The sequence below is a fragment of the Lissotriton vulgaris genome, chromosome 6, assembly GCF_964263255.1.
Source record: "Lissotriton vulgaris chromosome 6, aLisVul1.2, whole genome shotgun sequence".
Taxonomy (NCBI): domain Eukaryota; kingdom Metazoa; phylum Chordata; class Amphibia; order Caudata; family Salamandridae; genus Lissotriton; species Lissotriton vulgaris.
The window spans coordinates 1,182,322,969-1,182,339,986 of NC_141694.1; the positions used below are offsets into that span (position 1 = coordinate 1,182,322,969).

Genomic DNA, 17,018 nt, shown 5'->3' on the forward strand with positions numbered 1-17,018 from the left:
CCTTGGACTACTTAGACTGGTTAAAATCACAGTAATTTTCAATTTTTGAATGAAAAGTGCACAGCTGTAGTCTACTGAGAAAAACCACAAATTTCTATTGCACAACCAAGTTCTCTTCTTCAAGGCTCGAGTCAGCAAGCATGACATCTTGCACAATGTTGATAGGAGAGATGCATCAATATTAAAGTACATTTTTCTTATCTGTACATGTACTGTGAACCCACAATGTCTTATGGTTGAAAACAGACTCTGTACATTTCATGGAGGCAAGAAAAAGGACTATGAGCAATGTTTTATTTTTTAACGGCACTTTCCCACCTGGTGAGAGCAAGTGTAGCAGTTTTAGAAAATGATATAGAGTCTTAACCCGGGATCCAAAGATGACAGAACGGGCCATGAAACCACATTGGCAAAAAAATCAATTATGGGAAATCAGCTTAAAAATTATAAAATTATACAGAGTTCCAATATCCTTCTATGGCATAGGATAGACACTTACTCTCCACCAGGATAAGCAGATATTCATGAGCAATTGATAATGTTTTGATTAAATAGCAATATCAAAGAAAGATGTATAAAATACAGCAATACAAAATGAAAATTAGTGACAAGACTCCAAGCCCCTTGTCTTTAGTTTGGAGGGCAGTTGTCAGTTCAGCTAGGTCAGCAGAGGGATGTACTCCACAGCCCTGGCAGAAGACCAACTGCCATAACCAGAGATCTCTGTCAGGCAGCAGGAGATCTCTGTGCCTTCAGTTGAGCTGATGTTGCAGCCACTCTACTGAAGGTACTGAAACTTAACTGACAGAGTGCCATATTTAATGCACCTGCTTATCAAATAGTTTTCTTCTCCAAAAAATTAACTTCCTAAGTGAGAGACTGATACTGAACAACAAAAAAGAAATGTTCCTCGCATGCTGGGAGTTTTCTGAAAGTGTGTGGAGGTCATTTCGTTTTCAGTATGGCTAGGTTTTCCCTAGGAGCCCAAAATACGAGAATATCTACCCTAACTAGGACGGTCAATATGTGAAGGGCCATCGGTCAAAGGTTTCTGCCAGTGGAGTCAGCTTAGGCTCTGCCTCTGGTAACACTGCGGTCCCCCAACTCTAAATAAAGAGGATGAATCACAAGCTAGGTGGACCAGATACCGTCTCCTTATTAAATATAAGTTAAAACCCAGATTTTAATGGCAGGTTTAAAGTAAGCAATGATACACATTTATTGAAAATCTAGTATACAAGGGAACCAGCCCATGCTGGAATAATGTATATAAAAACAAGCTCCTAGAGTAAGAGGAAGCTACATCAACAAAAGCTGGGGGCAAACTGATGTTTTGCATTTTAGAAATCATTTTACGTTCCTGCACTGGGAAGTGCAACAGTGAAAGAGTTTGAATGCACGGAGAGAAGGTTCTGATTTCACCCTGACCTGCTGCACCCCTTAATTAAGTAAGAGTGAAGAAAGCATCCCACTAAAACTTTTGCAAAAATAATCAGTATGAAAAAAATCATTTAGTTGAGTATATAAGTTAGGTTTGATCTTGAAATTGTTAGTATTTCATACCCTACCTGCAGATTTTGATCGTCCTCTACTTCATTTGTGCCAGGCATCCCATGTTCAGTTTCATTCAACCAGTTCAGCAGGCTGTCCTCCTCCTGTTTGTACTGAGTGAACATGGGGGACAGCTCCACCACCTGTCGCTTCTGAAAGTATTTAAATTCCTGAAAACAATACAAAACACTATTCATGCATACGTCAACAATCTTGACTGAGTTTACCACAACACCTAAGGAACAACCAATACTTTTCAAAAAGTACCTACTAAATATAAGACAGAAATGGAAAAACACGTTTTGCCTTTACCTCCTGACCATAATCTATAATGCACTAATGAGCTTCTTTACACAACCCAGGCTTTTTTAAACTACGAAGGGACATTTCACAGAGGTTTATCCATCAATAGATATGAATTACACATGATTAGTAAAGGCTGTTTCACAAAGAATTGTGTGCAAGTATCTCTTCCGTCTCCTGCTCTTATGAATTTGCTGGAGTACGATCTACTTATTCCAAGAAATAGATTTTTGCGATTTTTTTTTGCATGTGTACACATTACTTACTTTTGGAAATAGATGAGTGAGTCAAACCTAAGCTTGGAGTAAAACACACATAACCACGAAGAACAAAGAGGGGAGTGAAGAGGTAGTGTCCAAAAGGAATACTGGGAGGTGGATACGTCCTCCTCTAGAAAGGTTTCAAAAACACAAGGATCGACCCTTAGATAGATTACGGAAATCATGTACTCACAGGTCATGTGCGTTTCCTACAGTGGTTGGAAGCACATAGTGTTTCTTTAAATACCCCTCACACACCAAAAGGGCCCTTGGTGTCATGCTTCATCATAGGTGTCTTTCCGCCCCGCTGCAGGACGGGGCGTGCTACGACTATGTGGAAGCACTAATTTTCAGAACTATGTGTAGTGTAGGAATAAGTGAGTGGAAGGGTCAGGAGTGAGTGAGAATGTGAGTTAAAAAAATACCTGGCTCCTATAGACTAGAAAATTTAATATTCCTTAGAGCTGGTACTGTTAAAAGCGTGGGTCGGAGGTATACGGCTTTAATAAGCGATTCCTCCTGTGATTGTCAACATGCTTCAAAGCTCACAGGCTTCTTCTTCAGGACAGAATAAAGATCCCTTCTGTTCTCATTTAACTGTCGAGTCAATGTCGGTTAAGTAATACTATGTGAGTGACTATGTAAATAAATGTGATATATGTGCAAGTAGTGTATACTACGTGAAAAGGCAATATAATCATGCACAAGATACAATACCCACTAGGTATTCTATATGGCAATTTGTTTTTTAAGGACACAATGCCCCATGAGCCTTAGAACAGGAGGGAAGGGTGCCTATAGTCACACTTAGATCAAGGACAATGCATCGCATAGGTATCGCCTCTCCGTGGCTCAGTTGAACCAGTAACCAGTTGAACCAGGGAAGACCCCTATGATAAAGCATGACACCAAGGGCCATTTTTGGTGTGTGAGGGGTATTTAAAGAAACACGATGTGCTTCCAAGGGTATGCACCTGTTACAACGCATTCGTTACTCCGCACTACCATTACAACGCGACTTTTACAACCCATACCATTACAACGCATTGCGCTGGGGGGCGCTATAGGATAGGGAATAAGTATAATTTACTATCCAACACCTTCCCTAGGGTCCACGGGGACTGGAGTTAGAATAGTAAATTATACTTACCACTATCCAGCACCCCAAAGCGCTATGCGTTGTAATGGTATGCGTTGTAATGGTCGCGTTGTAATGGTAGGTAGTTGTAACGGTATGCGTTGTAACATGGTACATCCGCTTCCAAGCACTGTAGGAAACACACATGACCTTTGAGTACATTATTTCCATAATCTATCTAAGGGTGGATCTTTGTGTTTGTAAAACACAAATACTCAGAGAAAAAGCCTTGTGAAACACGCCCTGAATGAAGATCATGCTACATTAGTATGAACTTGAAAAAGTGCCAAAATTAAGCACTTCTGGGCCTTGATAGAGCATAGGCTAGAAAAGTTGTAATCTTTTCACCAGGAGTGCTGCATGCTGGCCATGAGTACTTATTGTTGTAAACACCTACTGCAGCTTCAGTCATTAGCAAGCGATCATTCTCACTTCACTCTTAGCTAGATGCATCAGTTTGACATTTCTTAATTCCTCGCTATGGCTGTAGCTCCATCCACTCCCTTTTGCATCCAGGATCTAAGGCCTGAAATTCTGCTAAAATATGAGATATGTCCATGGTCATTCTCTTGTTAAGCACTCTATGGATGCTAGGAAGCTTAGCCTGCCATGATACACTATTCATAAAAATAAGACGACTAGCAGGTTTATAGATATGGGATTGATATTGGCGAAGAGGGAAATCACCAGGGCTTGGAAATCAAAGCAGGGGCCCACGTACAAGCGTTGGTACAATGAATGCTTGAAGTGGGCGGCGTGCGAAAGCACTTTGCGATTTCAGCTGGCTAGAAGGGCTGCGGATGAGAAAGCTTTGGAGAGGGCATCGGCATGGGAGATTATAGTGCAGGCACTCCGGGATGGTACTGGGGAGGAGGAAGGGGAGGACACGGACTCTGATATAGCTGAACCCACCAACACGCCAGGAGCACACCATTAGCGAATGTTACAGTCCTTCTTGCACAAACCGGACCTTACATCTTCTAGGATCCCACTACAGCGCAGCCATGGGGGGGGGGGGGGGGGGGGGGGGTGTTGGGGAGTTTGAGGGGGTTCTTGATAGGGGGAGGGGGAGGGGCGAACATTTAAATGCGGTCCACGTCCTCCTGTGCTTTCAAGAACTGGATATCGGGAAAAGGTGCAGAAGATGGACATACTATTGCCACAGCTCGGCTCTCTGGATGAAGGCACACGGGCAGTATGATAATGGTCGTTGAACAACTGTGCACCATCACACTGTATTGATTTATTATCCATGATTGTACTGTTTATGCAAAATTTTGGTACTGCAATAAAAATGAGGTTACAAAAAAAATGATACACTATTCATCTCAGAAATAAAGTTTTATACTCAACTCTTTTTATTAACAATTTTATTGTACAACAAACTAAAGAGAGCAGCGAGCACTCGGCACAGCCCAGCAAAAATAATTTTCCATTTCAAATCCTAAATGGACAAGAGTATGTCCACATTATTGAATGTAGGCTCCAGATCTTTCTCCCGCTCCAGCATCCATGTAGGAAATGTCCAACTGTTTAAAAGGTAGGCAAAGAGTAATCGATTGAGGGAGGCGAGTACAACACCCTGAGGTATACTCGGAACACATGGATGATCTCCTGAAGTATGAAATTACGTATCTCAGTCGTCCTTTACAGGGGTGATTTTGTGTGTGCGTCCTCAGTCTTTAAAAACCAGCCACATTCCTTTCAAGACTCCTGTGAGTCCCTACACAGCTACTGGGGAAAGAGGGTTATCTGGAAAACCTCAGGATGTTCCCTAAGATGCACAAGCCTGCACCTTTCCCCCAGATAATTGTGAATTGGTATGTTGGGTTGGTTTTATCCAAAATCTGCTTCACCAGGGCGCGCTAGAAGATTTATCAAGTATTTTCTAATTATTTAATTTGCTAATTACAACAGTCTGAGAACTGACTTCATAGTATTCCAACCCCTCTAGAATTATGGGTGCTCGAATTAAAGTGTGATTTCCATGTATACTTTCTCCTGTCAGGTAGCATCTATCAGAAAGTGTTACAGAGAAGGCTCTATATGGATGCTTTGGATCTTGTAGTTGTTCCAATGTACAATGCTGACAGAAGGGAGAAATGTCAATCCACGTAATCAACTGTATCAAGTCTGTTCACATATCTATGGAAAAAAGCCCCAAATACACTCTGTGCACATGAGAAAGTAGGAGTACGCATTTCAGTGGCCTTTTCTTCCACCCACACCTCATCTAAATCCAAATCTTACAGAACCCCAAGAGGCGAATCTACCAAGAGTGTCCGCTAATGTAGACCCAAACCCCTAAAAAAGTTAACATATTAGTTTTACGAAAGTAGGACCCAAAGCACCATCATTTGGATAAGGTGAATAGTCACTCAGCTGAATCAGTACTATCCTGCCCACCTTACCTACTAGAACATGTGTATACACATTCAGTGCACCCAAGAGTGCAAAAGTGACAACAGGGCAGCAAGCGCCAACCAGATATCAACAACCATGGAGTGTGTAATGAAAGAAGAATGATGAAATAGACCACACTTTATTCATACTTAAAAGCTTCCAGCTCCTTTTATAAATCTTCTTGCCATGCTTATATGAAATAGAATAAACTGTCCAGGATATAACTCTGGCAAAACCGAGAATGTAACTTGTATGTGAAGGTAATAACTCCTCAGGCCGTCTAATCATTAAATCTGACAGTGAACTGAACTTCACTGCACAAGTCCCATCTTTGATGTTGGCCTGCTCTTTTCATCTACACAAGCTTTGTTAAGTGTTTCCATTCATCTCTGAGAAGGGTGGGCCCCTAATGGTCTTTGCCACCATAGGTTCTCACCTTAACTAATGTAATCCCCGGTGTTTAAGATACCATAAATCTTTGCTATAATGCTAATAGCTCATCCATATTAACCAGAGATGTGTGGTTCGCCCCTCAACACAGCTATACTGAACCACTGCAAATTACTTAGGTGAGAGCTGGTTTCGAAGCTCAGTACAGTCCTTAAATACATCTTTTAAAATGCTATTTACGTTCACAGAGGAGGTAATCTTCTATGAGATCAGTGTAACCTTCTGAACATTTTCTCCTGAAAACTCCATGCTTTGAACACTTAACATTAAATGCCAGAACCTTCCTGTTCCTTGCATTTACTCTCTGAACTCCCTGCCAGCCTTGCTTAGACTCATTACGGCCCCATGGCAACGGTCTCCTGCCCACAGCTCCCTGATACCAAATTGGTTTACACAGTAAACCGCCTAATAATGTAACACATATTGATCAATTCAAGATTTGAGTATGCAGCTCCCTCTATGTTTCCCACTGAAGGCATCTCTTAGATATAATAGGGAGAACAAAACCTTGCTTTTAAGGGAAAAGTGGAGTCAAACATTCCTAACAGAGGTGTGATTAATGCCACAGGCTTTCTTCTCTGAGCATGAGCGTCAAATAAAACACTCCAAGTCATTCTATTATTAATGTTTAACTACTGTGCTTCAATTTTGAGAATTTTCAAACCATGTCTCTGTATTTTACAATCTGGAAACTTGAGAAAGAATTTTCCAGAGTTTAGCTACAGCTAGGTAAGCTGCTCCTTTAAGTTTGGTTTCCAGTATGGCCTACTGATTTCTTTCAAATGCTCACTCACACTCTGGTGATTTACAGCACCAGACCATTGCATTAAATTGGTGTTAGCCTCTAAGGTTAATGGGTGCTAGCCACTCCTTGTGTGCCACTATTTATGCTGTCTGTAGCTAAATGATACACCTTAAGATGAGCAAAACTACGATGTGATAAAAATAGCCTTTGTAGTGAATCAGCCAATAAAATTCAATATTTTGAGTTTTTATTGGAACTACTTACTAATAAAATAAACACAAACCAATACCTTCTACAATTGCCATTATCCAGAACTGCCAGACTTTGGAAAGGGCTTCTGGTGCTATATATATTCAAAGAAGATGCATTTTCTGCTGTACTTCAAGAGCTTGTTAGAGTTCTGTTTAAACCAGGTGTATTCTTGTATCAAATCAATGAGCAGGCTGCAGCTGGTGTGCATCCGTTTGGCAGACATTAGATTGCCATCATTTTCATTTTTAGTACAATTTCTCACTGATTGTAACAATCTTCCTGTATTGTTACTGCTTTCCCCAGCTTGGTAAAAATATTCTTCAAATGAAGGAGGCGCTTGAGGAGCTGGCATCCTATAAAAACATGTGTAAAAGGGCACTGAACTTTGAAGAAAAAACATCACAGTGAACCTGGTTGGACATTGATAAAGGAGTGTTGTCAACTGAAGACATCCGTTTTTTAAACAAAAACATTTAAGTAGTGACAAAATATAACAAACAGAATGGTAACGAGGCTGAAAAAACAACTTACAATCTATGAAAAAAATTCTGCTCCTAAAACAAAAGGCAGCATAGCCATTCGGGGACAACTGAGGTAATTGAATTGTTAATGATTAACTAATCATCTATATTATAAGATATACTCTGATGTATTAACATCTAATGATGGAATACTACTTCGATATTTAGAAGCAATCACATAAAAAAAATCATATCTTAGATCACTAAATTATATACTAAAGTTAAAAGGCATGAAGTCCATAGTTTTTCTGTGTTCCCACTTGGAATACCTATAGGTCTTATACGCTGCCTGTTCCAACCCGCTGAAGGGGTAATAAAATCAAAAACACAAAACACATACAAATAATGGTGGGTGCAATGATGATATTCCTGCTGCGAGAACATTTAAATATGGTAATAGCTATCTATCCATTGATTATTTACTGGTCCCAATGCACCAATTCCATCGGGTGAAAAACTTTCGAGTTCTTGACATGGTGCTCAGTGACCATCTTGCCCTCCGTTTGGAGTTCAAATCTGCTTTTCTGTCTGGTCCAAATCCCTCCTTACCCCTAGGGGTAGTTTATCACAAGAATGTGTTTTGATTGCTGAAGATGCACTGCAGGCTCATTTTCTAATTCATTTTGAGCATTTGGACCTTGAAGCAGGTCGGGATGCCCATATACAAAGCGGTTCGGAAATAATACCATCTGTGATATTGAAGTAAGACCCCAGAAAATGGTTACTCGTTTTGAGCGGGGTTTTTCAGTGGGTAACTCGCGCAGGCATCCTCCCAGACTTGTGGAAAGGAGCCATAGTGAAGCCCATTCACAAAAAAAGGCAAACAGGATCAGCCCTCTAATTATCGTCTGATTTCCCTTCTCGACAACCCCACCAAACTCTTTGCACAAACGTTATTAAAACATCTGGCAGCCTGGGCTTTTGACACCGGACTGATCCTTGTGGAAGAAGGAGGCTTCAGACTAAAGCCCTCAATGATGGACCACTGTTTCGCACTGTGGGGAGTCGCAAGGAAGTCAATGGAATCAGTAGGTGGCTTATGCTGCTGCTTTATTGACTTCCAAGTAGCTTTCGACAGGGTGGACAGAGGTACACTGTGGTGCGAGCTTCAGCAGTGGAATATATCTAGAGCCTTGTTAGATCTTGTGATGAAGCTTCATAGAGATAATTGGTTCCATGTCGACCTGCATGGGCGAGGCAGCCTAGCGAGGAAAATTGGAGCAGTTAACAGTTTACGGCAGAGGGTGCATTGGCACCCCTGCTATTTAGTTTGTTCATTGCGGATCTCCCCGTGACATTAAGTGGTACTCAGTTATTCGCCAAAGATAGGGGCTAAGCACATTAGTTGCCTGATGTATGCAGATGATTTGGTGGTAATGGACAATACCCCACGGAAATGAAACACCCTGAATTCTTATGGTCTTGAAAACAAATTAACCACACATGTTGGCAAGACAAAGACACTGTTTTTCTCTAGAAGGAAAAATACATTCGATTGGTTTTTAGGTGATGTGCGGGTGGAGCAGGTCAGAGAGTATAAGGATCTGGGTATGATCTTCTTTGATGATTTGAGATGGGAGAAGCATAAAGCTTCCCGGAGACTTGTACTAACAGCAGAAGTGAATGGCCTGAAAAAATCTGATCGTAAATATGACAGCTACACCTTTGAACCAGTAAGTAAAGTTATTTAGGGTAAATTAATCCCCAGGCTCTTTTGGGAGCATTGGTCCAGGCAATGGATAGATGGCTCTCATGTGAAGGCCTAGAAGGTAGGTCTTTGAAGTTGCGCCTCAATGTAGCTAAAAATGGGATTGTTCAAGCGGTAAGGTGACAGCTGGGCTCCATAGCCTGGAGTCCTCTGGCAGACGCTAGAGCCTTACGTTTTTATTTTTTTATTAAAAATGGGGCTCCTGTTGATAAGTTGTCTGTACTAATTTTGCCTCAGACAGTGTCAGTTCTTTCCAGAAAGAGTAATCCTCTGATAACAATGTTGAAGCAACTGGGAGTCCCAGACATGGCAACTGTACAGATCATTCAAAGAAAGGGCACCATCAGGTAATGTGTGATTGAAACCAGTTGGAGGAAGGACCTTCAGTATCTTAAGAGCAGGAGTTTAGCTATTCCTTTCCTAGCTTTGCAGGACAATATGGACCATTTTCCATATTTGTACAAAATTTAAGATACGTTTTTAAGAAATGAATTTCTGCAGCTGAGGGTAGGTATTGACCCAAGTTGACATTTACTGTGGCTAAAAACAGAAATAACAGAGGATCATGGTAAATGCCGTTGTAAGCGAGATAGGAAAGACTCAGTGAGTCACTTATTGATGGACTTCATATTTCTTCCAGAAGAAAGGAAGAAGATTCTCTGACCTGTCTTTAAAAACTATGGGGTATGGTCGAGAGAAATGTGTCTAAATTTGAAACGTGCCCTTAGATATCAGGATGTAGTCATTGCTACTTGCCAATATTTGCGCAAAGTTACAACAATTGTATTAGGCTTTACTCCCCTTGGTGTACTTGTGGTTGTGACAAGCTGCTATACATATTGCACTTTATAATGGTTTTATTGAGTAAAATTATTTCAATTTTTTTTAATGGATATGGGATTTTGGGAGCTTGACTTTTTATAGAGTTTTACTGTGAGAGAATTAAATGTTTATATTGCTATATCCCTTATAAACCAAAGCTATTTATTGGTTGAACTATTTTATCTTTGAGTAGTAGTAGTAGTAGTAGTAGTGTAATACTGACTGTATGAGATTTCAAGTTATTTACACTAATGAATTGGGAAATGTGCAGTATTTCTGTAAGAATTTATTTCTTGGAAATAAAGTATTTTTTGACTTCGAAATAATGAAAGTAGAGGATAGCAAATGTATGGACAGTGTTTTAACACCTTGGCTGTTAATGGTTTTCCCCTCCTGTGCTAACATTCCATGAATCCCTCTATTCATGACGAGCTGAGCTCGTCATAAGTACAGCTCAACTGTGCCTCATGACGAGCTGAGCTCGTCATTAGCAGCGAAGGGGTTAATCTCCTAATATCAAACTAGAGGTACCCAAAAGAGGGAGAAGCATTATATAAATACTAACAGAAAAATTCCCATAATGCTGCAAACGACCTTTTTTGACTCTAGCGTGGGAACACATCTGCACGTGATATGTATCTATAACAGTTTTTTAACCATAAACCATTTACCAAATACACACATTATGTGAACACCATTGATTCTCTTTCTTTCTGACCTTTAGATTATTGTATCTTGTCTGCAGCAGCAGGAGCTGCAGTCGTATTCTCTCTCTCTTGTTATCCTCTATCGATTGCTGGAGCAGCTGCTCTCCCCTCTGGAGCGCCTCCTCGATCTGGGCCTTTTCCATATCAATCTAAAAAAAAATTGGAGGGTGGCATTGTTAGGAAATGAGCCTTTGTGAAAGAGCAGGTGTGAGAAATCGCATTTGTGTGATCTTTTTGTAACTACTGACATGCAATTAAAGAGATCGAGGCTTCACATTAAATTACTGTTTAACCAGTAGTTATGATATTTTAGGTTGTTGGTTGTTGTACAGCACACAACTGCAACTAAAATGTCTTTATAGTGCTCTAGTCTTATGAGAAAGTGCTTATCCACATATTTTCTCTATTTCTATCCAGACCACGGTCTACAGACACTGTTATAATGTTATTGCCAAGTTTAACTAAAGGATTAAAAATGTTGAACTTAAGTCACTGAAATGTAACTCCTTTTTAGTAATTTGGGTCTCATTGTGGCAACAAAATGATGTGGCTAAGCATTGGGGAGCCCCGGAGCAGTCAAACCTCTGGGAATGGAAAATAGGGATGGACCTATACATCGCTGCGGAAAAGATTACTTATAAAGCAAAAGGGTGCCGAAGAAGTTCCATGAAATATGAGGTCCCTTGATGAACCATTACGGTATAGAAATGGGAGGGAGGAAAGACCCCAGTTGGCAAGCTCCTAACAATGTAGGATAGAAGACTATGTAGCATGCTATGAACCTCAACAGACACCCAATTGCTAAAAACAAATTGATAATGCACTATACTACTGGCAACTTTGGACAAATGTACTTCCACCCCAATGTTGTTGTGGTTGCTGGTGTGTAGTTGACCACTGTGTATTGTTTGCAGAAAAATAAAAAAATTAAAATATTTTTGCAAAAAAAATGTGGAACTTGCAGGATGTGAGTGCAGCTGCGTTCATGAAGATACAATTTGAAAACAGGTCCTGGAATATGGGTTCCTTCTAATACAGGTGGCATTGGTTGTAACCGGCTTTGCTTTTTCTTATAAATATGTATTGTGCACAGCTGTGTTGTCTCAGTACTAGTGAGCTGAGGTTGACTTTTTAAAAGGCACTATTGCATTAATTACGACTGGTTATTGACTGCATGCTCAGTGCTGCATACCGGCAAACATGAGCACAAATAGTTTATCCGTACAGTACGAATGACACTGAACTCTGTTGGGGACGGGAAACGTGTTGACTTTGCAACACAGGCAGAATAACAAAGCCTTCTGAACCACGCATTACATTTACAACGCAAGTCATTACAACGACATGCGTTAGGTCAAGCGGCTTTGGACTTTAAAGTCCAATGCTTTCCCTACTGTTACGGCGACTAGAGTTGGAATAGTAAATTATACAATTCCAAAGTCCAGCACCCCCCAAAGGTAAGTCATTGTAACAACTTGCGTTGTAAACTGAATGCATGGTTCAGACACATTCGTTGTTCCGCCAGCGTTGTAATTGGAACGCCTGGAAAATGAATGCATGGTTGTGTCATACAACCATTGTGAACAAGAGTCCTATGACATCTGTGCACCTCTATTGCTACATGCAATCTTATAATTTACTTTGGACAGAGTATTCTTCCTTTAAACATCGTATCTAAAGTGACCGAATGCCCTTCTTGTGCCTGTGAAAAACATACTGAGGTGCACTTATCCTTCTTTGCCCACCGTGCCACAATGTGAGTCAATATTGACTAGCAAAACTATTTTAAAAAGTGGCAAAATCAATCAGCTTAGTACTACAGCTACACAATGTATGACATAGTTTAAAACCCAATACTAACCAAATCAGCTGTTTATATAGGACCTGACTGTCATAAGTGAAGTAGGCAGGCCAATTTCACCTGTTTTATTTTGATTCTTGCATTCCTTTATGCTATGGTTCCTCTAGACTTACATTCTGTGAATGTGCTAAAGTCTTTGTTGCTGAGTGAAGTTTCTGTTACAATTTAGAATTGGACTTTAATGTGTTAAATGCTTTCCAGAGTAATGTACTAAAGAAAAAGTAGTCACTTCTTTTACTGTGAAGCACTCTGATACCCTATGGGGTCAAGTTTGCGCTATACAAAACACTAAATTAATAAATAATTCTAAGTGACTAAAGAGAAAGTGGGGTTGAATGAAGCCTTTTTATGCTTCTTGTAGTTTGCTTTTCCTGGTTTTGTAAATGAAACATGGAGCAATTTTAGTATACCTCTTTTTCTTCCTTAAAATACACATCTGTCCAACTTTCGCCTATTTAAATCAACACTTATCTGTTGGTAGTGACATACTAGTTGTTGCTTGTTGCTCACTGGTACACTGCTATTTCTGTCTGCATTTTACTTTATTTTTGAGTCGAGCATCGTAGCATTATTTGCATATATTTTAGTACATGGGCAGCCTCCGCCTATAGGCAGGAACACACTGAAGCTTACAAAATGGATTTGACATGGTATGAAGGTCCATACTCGACCCCATAAAATACTAATTTGTATTCCATTGATGATATGCTGCTATTCTAGAAAATTCTTTTGTAGACTACGCTCCTCATGTTTTTTAGATTTGTTATAGAATTATTGTCTTTTTACATTTGTTTAATTTGGGAAGTGTTCTCATTTAATAATGAAGTACTTTGAGGTGTGTGTAGAGCTCTGAATATAATATAAGCAACGAGAAGCTGCAAATAAATTACGGGTTTGCATAAACAGCTGACTAAATAAAAGATGAAGCTCAAGTTAAGTGCCAAGGTCGCAGAGACAGGAGGGAATTTGTAACCCAGCACCATTCATACCACATCAGAAAGAAACATTGCTTTAAAAGTCAACAATCCAAACATACTTTTGTTAACTGCTTACCTTTTCATCCTCATCAGTTGACTTCAGATGTTTATCCACAACTTTTAGCATATTCTGCAAATCTGACTCGAATGCGTCCAGATCCTCCGGAAGAATTTCACTGTCTTGTGTGTCTTGCAGAGAAGTAGTGTTTTTGAGCGGCTCGTGACTAACTAGTGCCTGGAACATGAAAACAAGCATAAAGATAACATTAGAGCGGCCTGTTTCCAGTATCCCCTCAGCTAAGGTACTGGAATACTAGGGCAGTAGAGGATAGTGAAAGATTACGAGTTGTTCCCTAACAAACAAGAAATTATAGTGGAAAATGGAAATACCACACTCTATTTCCTCAGCAACTCTCATTTTTTCTCCGCAAACACCCAAGTCTCATGGATTTACCCAGGATTTTCTAATCCATATGAGTCTGGCAAGTTCGGCTACAGGCCCCCATTAGAATTACCGCCGGACTGGTGGGTTCTATCTTCTTTTGTACCCCAATTCAGTTTTTCAAACAAATCAGAAAAGCATCATCCAAATTGACTACATTTCACATGAATGAAGCACTGGGAAGTTAAGTGGAAACACTAAACTAAATAATTAACTAACTAACTAACGGGTAACTGATTAAGTTAATTAATGCAATTTTTATTTTACATTTTTATTTGCAAGACCCTGCCAAATTCAGTGTCAGTAATCTTTACAAGTCAAACAACATTGAAGATTGACATCTTCTTACAGCAAAAAAGGAAGCACACCGCCAATGAGTTAAAAAAAAGTAAGAGTTACAATAGATTCGGTCAACCAGAGGAAGCATGCAGAAATATCAGAAGTATGGAAAAGAAAGAAAGGCAAAACATAAATGATACATTGTCAAAGTAAATGTCAGTGTGTGGAATTGTTTTTTTGAAGTATAGGCATATTCAAGTGCACTTTAAAGTTGGCTCACAGCCACTATACAAGCGAGGCCATGTCTGGATCCCATAAATGTGTGTGGGTATTGTCATTGTCTAGGTTCCTGGATGGTTAAGCATAATCAATGTTGCATTTTCCCAAATGTTTAGGTATTGCTGGTAAGGTCAGCATAAGAGTGAGAACTTGACATGGTCACCAGGAGCCAAAGACTATATAAATAGGATCAATTATGAAATCACACTGGCAAAGGGGTTCCCCTACCTTCTCTAGTGGTTTTACTAATATATGCTGTTTCTCAAAATCAATGTGCATATGCCAGAAAACTTTAACTTTTGTAGCTCCTTCCACTCCTAACACCACAAAAGAATAGAGTGACACATTTAGTTTATTTTTTTCTTTGAAGGAAGTCCTGTTTCCATGTGAAAAGTACAAGTTACTTATTTTAGGTAACATCCTTTCTGGTGGATACTCTAAGTGCAGATTCCTCACTTCCCCAATATCCTGCACATGCCAGAGAATTTTGTAGCAGTGCTCCCATGTGCCAACATGTGATATCCAGGATGGTCCGCCTCAATAGGGACCCTTCTGTACTACTTCCCTTTCTTTGATACAAAAAATCCCACTAAAAGCGGATTGTCCGCTCGAAGGCTCTTGGCACAATCAGTGCAAAAGCTTAAAGCCCTCTTGGGGTCCAAACGATGAAGCCTCTAAGCCTCTTTTGATGGGTGATGAGCAAAAAACACTGGTAGCAAACAACTGTCCATTGTGAAAGGGAGTCACAACTTTCTGTAAGATGGAAAGGTGGTGGTGTAGGGTAGTTGCACTGAAATTGCATGCAGCTCAATCACATGACAAGTTGAGGGAATCACCATGAGGAAGATAGTCTTTAACGTCAAGAGTCGCAGCGAGAGACTATGCGTAGGCTCTTAAAGTGTACATATGAGGAATATCCAGACAAAAATTAAAGTTCCACTGTGGCATCACAGCCGCTTTGGGGGGAATGCGTAGCAAACCTTTAATAAACATCATTAAAAAACAGGTGAATTAAACAGAGGCAGTGGTCCCGCACAGATTGAAAGGGCAGACAAATGTTAAGTTATGCGAATTCGCAAAGAGCATTATCACCCACTAAGGGATCCTGGCGCTGAACAGGTGTGTGTGCTTAGCCCTTTCTGTGGTTGGCTGTTTAATTGACAAGTGAGGTCTTCGGCTTCAAAGCAGAATTCAAGGTGAGAGAAGGAGACTCTGATGTGGAATAGGAGGTCACTCCATGATTTAGGAGCGATGTAAGAGAATGCCCGTCTACTAGATCTGGTTCTGTATATGCCTGAGACGAATGCAAGGAGTCCGAGGGCGCAGTTTTCAGGGGGAAGTCGATGCAATTGTTAAGGTAGATGGGGCCCGGGTTGTGTAGTGCTGTGAATGTATATGTGAGACAAATAACCTTTTGCAGTGGTCACTGTATGGCCTTGCAGGGCTATTGACTAACCAAAATAAAGAATCTCTGACAGCTTCGCCTTTAAGGGTTTTGTCCTGGGTTCCACACCACAAGACAAACCTGTAAAAGAACAAATGTCTTTTGTTCAGGAGAGTTTGGTGCCAGGGATTGCATCCACCACATCATGTGCCAAATCAAACATATTCAATTGCTGCTATTCAGTCTCCAAACGTGGAGGTGTAAGTTGCAAAGATCCGGATGGAGGACCTTGTCCTGCAGCTGAGACAGGAGGTCCTGCTAAAGTTGTAGCCTGATTGGAGGCCAGATGCCCATTTCAAGAGTTCCAAGTACTGCACTCTTCTGGTCCAATCTGGGACCCATAAGATAAGGAGCCTAGTTTTTCTTGATCCTCTTCAGTACTCAGTAAAGGAGAAGTAGTGGCAGGAAGGTGTACTGTGGTCCCTTGTTTCATTCCAGGAGGAATCTATCTTCTAACTACTGTCCTCACTGGAAATCCATAGCATAAAATTGCAAACATTGCACATTCTTAACAGTGGTGAGAAAATCTAGCCAGGGCTGTCTGAACTGCTCAAATATGACCTGTGCCATCTTTGGATGTGGACGCCAATTTTGATCTGCCTGATGATATCTCCCCCAGTTCTTTAGCTATTGCATTCAGGCAACCGGCCAGGTGGTTGGGGAGTAGGAGGACGATTTGATATCTCCACCCATCTCCAGAGATGCGAATTCTCTAGGCCCAGGACCCGGTACCCATCACAGTCCTGCTTGTTGCATTACTACATAACAGTGGTATTGCACCTGAGAAACTACTCATCCCTCCTGATAGATGGCTGGAAAGCATTGAAAGCTAAAGGGATGGCCCTTTGCTCCAGTAGTTCAATGTGGAGCGGTTGT

The 17,018-nt window shown here is 40.6% G+C and overlaps 1 protein-coding gene across 4 annotated transcripts in view; it reads right to left on the reverse strand.

The window, feature by feature from the left end:
• Positions 1 to 17,018, reverse strand: part of UTRN (utrophin) — a 1,497,630-nt gene that overhangs the window by 945,400 nt on the left and 535,212 nt on the right. For all 4 annotated transcript variants that reach the window (XM_086927281.1, XM_086927282.1, XM_086927283.1 and 1 more), the window contains 3 exons: positions 13,775 to 13,933; positions 10,872 to 11,009; positions 1,569 to 1,721 (listed from right to left, as the gene is read on the reverse strand). In XM_086927281.1, coding sequence (XP_086783407.1) covers positions 1,569 to 1,721; positions 10,872 to 11,009; positions 13,775 to 13,933 — 450 coding nt within the window. The remainder of the gene's footprint in view (positions 1 to 1,568; positions 1,722 to 10,871; positions 11,010 to 13,774; positions 13,934 to 17,018) is intronic.